The sequence below is a fragment of the Panicum hallii genome, chromosome 1 (assembly GCF_002211085.1).
Source record: "Panicum hallii strain FIL2 chromosome 1, PHallii_v3.1, whole genome shotgun sequence".
Lineage (NCBI taxonomy): Eukaryota > Viridiplantae > Streptophyta > Magnoliopsida > Poales > Poaceae > Panicum > Panicum hallii.
This window is the reverse complement of record NC_038042.1, coordinates 55,379,986-55,388,983: the sequence shown is the minus strand read 5'-3', so window position 1 is coordinate 55,388,983 and position 8,998 is coordinate 55,379,986. Positions and strand designations below refer to the sequence as shown.

Here is an 8,998-nt window from a genome sequence, read left to right as displayed (position 1 = left end):
CCAACTACCGAGTCCTCATCTTTGGGCTAAAAGAAACAACAGCACGGGCTCCTCGTTTTCTCGGTTATCCGATCCTACTCGGCCGTTTCGGAAGATGCAGAATGCGCTCCTCAGACATGGTCTCGCCGCATTGACGCGAACATTGTGTAGCAACCTGAATTTGACTTGGCAGCGACGTGCTCAGAATCAGGCCATGGAATAGGAGAAAGATGCAGAGTGCGCGTCGCAGGAGCAAGCCGTATCTCTCTTGGCGACGGACCGCGGCAGATTGCACCGTTCAATAGGTTAAGACTTTGATGGAGTATTTATGAGTAAATTGCATCCACCGTACATGCATAAAACCGTCTACATCACCTCCGCCTGCCGCCGCCGCCGCGCCAACGACTAGGCTGGCTGCACACCACACACCCCTGCGCGCGGTGCGAGCGTTTTTCTTCTCCCGTGCCCCTGTCTCCTAAGCGTGCACCCACCGCCGTCGGCCATGAAGCCCCACTCGATCGCGTGCACCCACCGCCGTCGGCCATGAAGCCCCAGAAGAGCAGCCCGTCGTCCTCGCGGAAGCTCTCCGTCGCCGTCGCCACGCCGATCCTCCTCCTGCTGGCCCTCGCCGTCGTCTCGCTCTACGACTTCAGCTTCGCCGCCGATAGTTATCAGTACTACATACGCCGCGCCTCCTCTGCATCGTCGACGTCGTCTCCGCCCGCCAACACATCCTCGCCTTCGACGGCTCCGGCCACCTCCTCGCCATCTTCGGGGCCTCCTCCGACGACCAACTCCTCATCGTCGGCAGCCACCGCGATAGAGGCCTGCGACCTTACACGGGGCCAGTGGGTGCCCGACGACGAGCCGCCGTACTACACGAACCTGACGTGCCCCTTCATCGACGACCTCCAGAACTGCATGAAGTTCGGCAAGCCCAGCCTCGAGTTCATGCGCTGGCGGTGGCAGCCCGACGGGTGCGACCTCCCGCGCTTCGACGCGGCGCGGTTCCTGGACGCAATGAGGGGCAGGTCCATGGCCTTCGTCGGGGACTCCCTCGCCAGGAACCACGTCAAGTCTCTACTGTGCATCCTGTCCCAGGTGCGTACTTGTTGGATAGCCCGTTGCACGTGGCCGGCCTCTCGTCTCAATACGTCCGCGTCTCATGGCACGCCGGCACCTGTGACACGGACACACTGCTTGTTCCTCTGCTAGTCTGCTGCTCATGCAACGGGCATTCGTGTGCTGCAGGTGGCGCAGCCGGTGGAGGTCGTGACGACGGCGGAGGTCGACGTCACCGGGAGGGCCGTCCGGCGGGACTTCCACTACGGCAGCCACGGCTTCAACGTCTCCCTCTTCTGGTCGCCATTCCTGGTCAAGGCCAACCTCTCGAACGCGGAGCTCGGCCTGGGCCTGTGGGACATGCACCTCGACACGCCGGACGCCCGGTGGGCAGCGCACATCGCCGACTTCGACTACGTCGTGCTCTCGGGCACCAACTGGTTCTTCCGCCCATCGGTGTACCGTGAGGGCGGCCGCGTCGTCGGGCGCAACGGCGGCGCCGCCAGCGGCGCCCACGGCGCGAAGGCCGAGGTGCCCGTCTCCGGCGCCGTGCGCGCCGCGTTCCGCACGGCGCTCGGCGCCATCGCGGCCCGCGAGGGGTTCCGCGGCAAGGCCTTTGTCAGGACGGTCACGCCCGCGCACTTCGAGAACGGGGAGTGGAACACCGGCGGCGACTGCGTCCGCACGCGCCCGTTCCGGCGCGGCGAGCGCGACCGGGACGCCGTCGTGGCCGAGTTCCGCGCCGCGCAGGTGGGGACACCAACCAACCAACCCCATGCCTCCCCCCCTCCCCCACTCTCTCTCTCTAGTCTCTACGCGTCAAGAAGATTTCGTGACAATCACGGAGGCGTGACGGGAATGGCTAGTGGTCTGATGATGGTTGTCTTTCGGCTGCACGCAGGTTGACGCGCTCAGGGAAACCGCGGCGGCGTCGCAGCGGAACGGCGCGGAGCTGCGGCTGCTGGACATCACGGAGGCGATGGAGCTGCGGCCGGACGGGCACCCGAGCCGGTACGGCCACCCGCCGGGCGGGAGCGTGGAGGGGAGCTTCGTAGTGGACTGCCTGCACTGGTGCTTGCCCGGGCCCATCGACCTGTGGAGCGAGCTGCTGTTCCAGATGCTGGTTGCTCACCAATAGCATCGGTCTTGCACTCATGCTGACGGGTTCGTTTGGAATGGGTGCGCAGATGGACTCCACCAACTCCAAATAATTTTGTAGCTAAATATCCTAATTTTAAAATGTAAAAGCTTCAAAACTCTGGAGCTCTGGAGCTGTTCAAAGTAGATTTTGAATTTTGGAGCACCTCATTTGCAGCTCCAGAACATCCCGTTTTGTACTTCGAGCTGCGAGTTAAGGGGAAATTACACACTTTTACCACTGTTATGCAAGAAAATGATTCGCTTTCTATTTTTCCCAAGCTCTCGCCGCCCATCCCCTCACGCCTGCCTCCCTCCGCGCGCTCTTGGCCGCCGCCGCCACCTCCCCGCTGCGAGCGCCGCCCCCTCCGCCGCCCCTCCTAGCCCGCCGAGCGCCGCCCCGCGTCTCCGCCCTGCTGCTGTGGGTCGCCGCGGCCCCTCCTTTCCCCGGCGAGCGCCACCCCCCTCCTCCGCCCTCCCCCTCCCGAGGTGCTGCCGTGGGCGTTCGATTCATCAACATCCCCGGCGAGCCGAGCGATCGAGCAGCCATGCGCTTGACTTCACTGGTTGGCCGGGCTTGGCGGCTATTTGGTCCGTAGCGAGCCTCGCCGTGAACGTGCCCCGGCGGCTGGAGCCTTTGCTGCAACGACGACCATCTCTGCTTTGATCTCCGATATTATTCGTTCTTCATAATAGGGAAGAACAGAGCACACGAATGGAACACTGAACTCCATCTGATAGTTGGTTCAGACAAGGAACCCCATTTGATCTGGGGTGGAGAGAGAGGAGAAGAAGCCTCGGCGGGGACGGCTGCGCGAGGCTGCGAGCGCTCGATTTCATCTGCGGCGGCAGGCGGCGCGAGGAAGAAGAAGATAGGGATCGGGAGGATGACATGCGGAGCCATGAGTTAAGGGCAAAAACACAATCTACCTTCAAAATCCTCTTTTTCTAGAGTAGGTGACATCCTGCATGCCAAACACCCCATCCAGCCAGCTTCAGCTCCATCCAGAGCTCCAAATAGCTCTAGGTGGAGTGGAGCTGCTTGTAGAGTTGAGCCCTGCAAAATAGACCTAGCTCACTCCGTGATACAAAAGTACAAAACGCATGGAAACTGCAAAAACTTCTGTGAATTGATTTTTTTTGCCATGTTCAGGTCAAAGTAAGCTCACATTGCCAGTCCAGTCTGTGCAAAATTGCCAATCAGTTCGTCGAAATTTTTTTTGCCAACCATGCCGTGGTCCGTGGCAGCAGGGTTTTTGTAAAGGAAACTGAGAAATGGTAGTCGCGAAACGCACACTTCGACGTTTGACCTCCACAGCCAACAGCCCAGCCGGCAATACAAAACGCAAGCTGCACTGCGCACCCTGCATTTTCTTCGTTCCTCCATTCCCCGTCCCCTAAGCAAGAAAGCGTCCTGACTCGCATCGGCTTCCCACCTCGTGTCCCAAGATCATGAAGCCCCATAAGAGCAACCCTTGTTCTCCAAAGCGCTCGGCCGCCATTGTCACGCCTGTCGTCGTTCTGCTGGTCCTCGCGCTTGTCTCGGTCTACGACATGACCTTCTCTAATCGTTACCCGCACATCGACCGCGTCCCGGCGTCCTCCTCGTCGTCGTCGCTGCCGTCTCCGGCCAACTACTCATCTTCGGCGCCTCCGGCCACCACCACGGAGTCCTGCGACCTGACACGGGGCCAATGGGTGCCTGACGACGAGGCGCGGCACTACACGAACCTGACGTGCCCGTTCATCGACGACCTCCAGAACTGCATGAAGTTCGGCAAGCCGAGCCTCGAGTTCATGCGGTGGCGGTGGAGGCCGGACGGGTGCGACCTCCCCCGCTTCGACGCGGCGCGGTTCTTGGAGGCCATGAGGGGCAAGTCCATGGCCTTCGTCGGGGATTCCCTCGCCAGGAACCATCTGAAATCCCTGCTCTGCCTCTTGTCCAAGGTACGCTTGTGTTGATTCAGTTCTGGTTCCTTGCTCGTCGCTGCTGCTGATGCGACGGGCCGGCCATGCGCGCATGTGTCGCAGGAGGCGCAGCCGGTGGAGGTCCGGACGTCGCCCGAGATCGACGTGACGGGGAGGGCCGTCCGGCGAGACTACCACTACAGCAACCACGGCTTCACCATCTCCCTCTTCTGGTCGCCGTTTCTCGTCAAGGCCAACCTATCGAACGCGACGCTCGGCCAGTGGGACCTCCACCTCGACACGGCGGACAGCCGGTGGGCGGCGCACATCGCCGACTTCGACTACATCGTGCTGTCCGGCACAAACTGGTTCCTCCGCCCGTCAGTGTACCGCGAGGGCGGTCGCGCCGTCGCGCACAACGGCGCTGCCGCCACCGCCGGGAACCTGACCAAGCTGCCCGTGCCCCGCGCCGTGCGCGCCGCGTTCCGCACGGCGCTGGGCGCCATCGCGGCGCGCGAGGGGTTCCGCGGCAAGGCGGTCCTCCGGACGGTGACGCCCGCGCACTTCGAGAATGGGGAGTGGAACACCGGCGGCGACTGCGTCCGGACGCGCCCGTTCCGGCGCGGCGCGCGCGCCCTGGGCGCCGTCGAGGCCGAGTACCGCGGCGCGCAGGTAGGAACCGACCCCGGTCCTCGACGTGCGTGGCGAGATTTCGTCGCCAAGCGCGTCGCCTGTGAGTCGTGACATGATTTTGGTCCTGGCTGCAGGTCGACGCGCTCAGGGAAACAACGGAGGCGGCGGCGCGGCGGAACGGCGCGGAACTGCTGCTGCTGGACATCACGGAGGCGATGCACCTGCGGCCGGACGGGCACCCGAGCCGGTACGGGCACCCGCCGGGCAGCAGCGTGGAGGGGAGCTTCGTGGTGGACTGCCTGCACTGGTGCTTGCCCGGGCCGATCGACCTGTGGAGCGAGCTGCTGCTCCAGCTGCTGATTGCCCATCCATCATAAGCATTGATCTCGGCAGTGCCGAGTGCACCGAGCGAAGAGAAACTTCGATCGGATCTGTAAAGAGATGACGGATGCCTGTTTGTTTGCTGTCACTTAATGCAAAGTAACTCCACATACTTCCATGGAAGCACTTCCATCGTGCCAAGCTGCCAGCTTGGCTTGGTTTTGGCTACTCCTGCGTCGATCTGATGCTGTAAATTGTAGTAATCGTGAGTTCGTGACTAGGTGAGCAGCTCCGGGGCTCCATACCGACAGTGCCATCATTGGGAGACCCAAAAAAAGAAGAAGAAAAAAGAAAAAGGAATGCGAGGACGACGACGTGCACTCCAAAATTCAACTCTTCCAGGATCTACTTCTAGAAATGGAATCATACGATCGTTGAGCCAGCTGACAGACGCAGGGTGTGTTCAGACTTCAGACATGCAGGCCACGATGGCACGATGCCACTCTTTCTTAGATTCGTTTCATGGATGGGATCCGATCGTCATCGAGGCCCTGCAGGCAGATGCAGCGGTCAGGTTGTTTGGCGGCGGCAAACGCCGTCCTCCTTTGACCCTCACCGCTGAGACACGCGCCGCGATCAATGCTAAAAAACGCACGGGAAGTGAGGTTGACTTCCGACTTGGTAACATGGTGCTTGCGGTGACTGGTGTCCATCACCGACTCACTGTCAGTTGGCACATTTTCCCTCTCTTTGCAGCTAGCGAGACATCATCGCCCTCGGCGCTTCATGTGCATGTCCGGCATACGAAATCAGCAGCAGTTGACCAGAGAGCTACACCAAGCTTACTGTCCTTGATGAGTAGTACCTTACTTGAGAGCAGTTGAGATAATGATTTTTTTTCCGCGGTAAATTTGAAGGAATAATTTTTCTGAAATAAAATGTATTTTTCTAAATATAATTACATGCCGCTCTCCTACTGGTTTTAAATTAAAAAAAGTAAAATAAAAACCATTTAAGCCTCCGAGCATCTCCAAGAGTGCCTATAGTGAAAGTTCCCAATAACTAGATACTTAAGTTAACTGGCCCTGATCCTGGATTTACAACTTGATGCACTTCTTCCTCAATCCACATAATTAACAATTTGAGATTTTCGCCATGTCTGCTACACATGTCCGACGTAGTTTAACACTTTTGCCCCCAATTCGATGTAGCATGAAGAGAATGGAAGTATGAAACATTCAGGTTCTAAACCTTGGAGCAAATGAAGCAGCAACTCGCTCCAAGCATCAATGGGCCGTGTGGCGGCGGCCAGTGCCTGCACTCAGAGAAACTAGTGCACAGATTTTTTTTTCTTGAGGGGAGTTTGTGTCCATGTGCCAACTCGTTGACTTGCTTTAGCAGTTTAGCTGCTTCTTTTTGTGCAACTTGATTATTTTATTATTATTATCGTGGCGGCCTAGAGATTGCGAAGCACTCATATATAGCTCTCCACCGGCAATGCAACAATGATCGGCGTGCAACGTGCACTCCATGATTCTCAAAAGGGAATCAGATCGTTGTGGTGATTTGCCGATACCTCATCAGGCTCAAATAAAAGTCTCAAACAAACGGCTTTGATGGTTCAGTTGGTTGACCAATCACAGGAAATATAGTACATACTCCATACGTCCAAAAAGAAATGCAATTCTATTTTTTAAAGTCAAATCATTTTAAATTTGATCAAGTTTTTAGAGAAGAGCGCATCAGCGTTTTCCCTTTTCCGAGTTCGTAAAGCGAGGTTTGATTTATTTACATGCTGTACGTGAAAACAACAGTGTTGTATCCAGAGCTGGATCATGACCAATGAGGCCATAGCATCTAGTGTGCTAGTATACTAAACAGTTACTAGATGCCATCTGCTCAGCTTGATCTGCGCCTTGGATTGGATCCAATCCTCTTCTGCCGTTCTGCGCCACGCAATTGAAAACACCTGAGGCCTGTAGTTGACTTCAGCTTGGTAACATGGTGCTTCTGGTTTGCATCAGATAGTCAACTGGGCAGTGCTCTCGTTGTACGTAAGAACATTGCACTTGGGCTTGATCGAGCTTATTACGTAAGAACATTGCACTTGCACACTGCACCTAGGCAGTCAACTGGCTAGTGATTGTTCTCTAGAAGAAGGATGGGCTACATTAGCCAGCCAGAGAGCTTGATCGAGCTTATTATTTTCCAAACTAAATATGATGTGCCATTAACGATGGATGTTGAGGAACGGCACAACACAATGCAATACAAAACTTTAACACTTTTTGCATCCAATTCGACGCAAACATGTACAAAAGCACAACGTATATGAACATGCACGTCTAGCATCATCAATTGGTGAGCAGATGAAGCAACAGCTCGCTCCAAGCATCGATGGGGCCTGGCAAGCACCAATGCACGCAGTCGATGCCGAACCCAACCTTCTCGTGCGGCCAGTGCCCGTACTGCCCGGGGTGCCCGTCGCCCCTCATCTGCATCATGTCGCTGACGTCCATCAGCACGAACCGCCCCGGGTCGGCCGCGCTCGCCGCGGCGGCGGCGCGGAACTCCTCGACCTGCGCGGCGTGGAACGCGGCCTCCGTCTCGGGGAGCGCCGTCTCGTCGCTCCGCACGGGCCGCGTCCGGAGGCAGTTCCCGCCGTCGTACCACTTACCGTTCTCGTAGTGCGGCGGCGCCACGGTGCGGACGACCACCCTGCCGCGTAACCCCGGGAGGTCCCGCAGCTCCCGGAGCGCGGTCCGGAACGCCGCGCGCACCGCGCGGTGCGGCGGCACGCGGGCGGCGCCGGGGTCGCCGCAGTCGCCGCTGCACCCGAGCACGCGGCCGCGCTCGTGGAGCACGGCGGGCCGGGTGAACCACTTGGCGCCGTTGAGGACGACGTAGTCGTAGCCGGCGACGCGCCGCGCCCACTCCGGGTCGGCCTCGTCGAGATACACGTTGTGCGGGTCCATGAACTGTAGCGCCCCCGCGCGCGTCAGGTTCCACCGCACCAGGAACGGCGCCCAGAACACGGTCACCGTGAAGTTGTGCGCGCGGTAGTGGTAGCTGCGCGTGCAGTGGACGCAGTCCCGGGGCTGGATTTCTTGCGGGTGCTCCGCGGCGGAGAGGAGGCACATGAGCGACTGCATGTGGTTGCGCGCGACGGAGTCGCCGACGAAGGCCATGGACCTGTGGCGCGCGAGGCGGAGGAAGGCGGCCGGGTCGAAGCGCGGGAGGTCGCAGCCGTGGGGCCGCCACCGCCACCGCAGGATGGAGCCGAGCTCCGGCTTGCCGTACCTCATGCAGTCCTGGCGGCTGTCGATGAACGGGCACGTCGCGTTGGTGTAGTAGGGCTCGGCCTGGTCGGGCACCCACTCCCCCCTCGCGACGTCGCACGTCGCCGCCGCCTTCGCACGCGACGACGATGCGGCGTCGACGAGCCGGTCGGTGTTGAGCGACGAGTAGTTGGACGCGGTGAAGGCGACGAGCAGCAGGACGAAGAGCAGGCCGGTGGTGGACGCGGCCCTCCGGATGGCCACCTGGCTGCCGCTACTTGCTGGCTTCATTTCTGGAAGGCACGCGGCTGCGCGCGCGGGGCTGGAACGGAATGGTGAGGAGCTGGTGGTTCCTTTCCTGTATGTTTTGAGTGCCGGCGATCGGCGATCAAGTAGTGTGTCGCTGCTGCCGCGGCAACGTGCGAGAACGTGTGGGACTGTGGGGGCTCGATCCGGCACGAAGTGGTAGCAGCACCGCCGACAACACAGGGGAGTCAACTCGTTGCCTGGAATCATATTGCATCTCCATCTCCCTTGCACGATGCTTGGATCCATGTACTCCTACTGCGCTTGGCGTGGGTGGCAGCGAACGACAGGATCGGAGGTTGGCTCAACGGCACCCAACTCGCAGCCGGGAGGGCGTATCAGTATTGCGTGCCGGCGGGGGGAGTAGTGCCATG

General features: G+C 59.3%; 3 protein-coding genes across 3 annotated transcripts; 2 read left to right on the top strand and 1 right to left on the bottom strand.

The window, feature by feature from the left end:
* Window positions 1-522: 522 nt before the first annotated feature.
* On the top strand, window positions 523-2,419 carry LOC112879097 (protein trichome birefringence-like 21). The gene is made up of 4 exons (XM_025943439.1): window positions 523-732; window positions 805-1,080; window positions 1,231-1,791; window positions 1,943-2,419. Exons 1-4 carry the CDS (start codon window positions 523-525, stop codon window positions 2,177-2,179), a joined length of 1,284 nt encoding a protein of 427 aa, XP_025799224.1. The 3' UTR covers window positions 2,180-2,419.
* Window positions 2,420-2,669: 250 nt separating this feature from the next.
* On the top strand, window positions 2,670-5,179 carry LOC112876475 (protein trichome birefringence-like 21). The gene is made up of 3 exons (XM_025940597.1): window positions 2,670-4,125; window positions 4,210-4,758; window positions 4,854-5,179. The coding sequence occupies exons 1-3, from the start codon at window positions 3,631-3,633 to the stop codon at window positions 5,094-5,096; spliced, it is 1,287 nt and encodes a 428-aa protein (XP_025796382.1). The 5' UTR covers window positions 2,670-3,630; the 3' UTR covers window positions 5,097-5,179.
* A 2,125-nt stretch (window positions 5,180-7,304) lies between these two features.
* On the bottom strand, window positions 7,305-8,645 carry LOC112878998 (protein trichome birefringence-like 20). The gene has a single exon (XM_025943310.1). The coding sequence runs from the start codon at window positions 8,607-8,609 to the stop codon at window positions 7,395-7,397; it is 1,215 nt and encodes a 404-aa protein (XP_025799095.1). The 5' UTR covers window positions 8,610-8,645; the 3' UTR covers window positions 7,305-7,394.
* Window positions 8,646-8,998: the final 353 nt, after the last annotated feature.

Excerpts from the sequence above, each read along its gene's own strand:
- LOC112878998 (XM_025943310.1), bottom strand. The coding sequence starts at position 8,609 with ATGAAGCCAGCAAGTAGCGGCAGCCAGGTGGCCATCCGGAGGGCCGCG.
- LOC112879097 (XM_025943439.1), top strand. The coding sequence starts at position 523 with ATGAAGCCCCAGAAGAGCAGCCCGTCGTCCTCGCGGAAGCTCTCCGTC. Across the intron at positions 733-804 it reads CCTCGCCTTCGACGGCTCCG|GCCTGCGACCTTACACGGGG; the intron begins GCCACCTCCTCG and ends ACCGCGATAGAG. Across the intron at positions 1,081-1,230 it reads TACTGTGCATCCTGTCCCAG|GTGGCGCAGCCGGTGGAGGT; the intron begins GTGCGTACTTGT and ends CGTGTGCTGCAG.
- LOC112876475 (XM_025940597.1), top strand. The coding sequence starts at position 3,631 with ATGAAGCCCCATAAGAGCAACCCTTGTTCTCCAAAGCGCTCGGCCGCC. Across the intron at positions 4,126-4,209 it reads TGCTCTGCCTCTTGTCCAAG|GAGGCGCAGCCGGTGGAGGT; the intron begins GTACGCTTGTGT and ends CATGTGTCGCAG. Across the intron at positions 4,759-4,853 it reads CCGAGTACCGCGGCGCGCAG|GTCGACGCGCTCAGGGAAAC; the intron begins GTAGGAACCGAC and ends TCCTGGCTGCAG.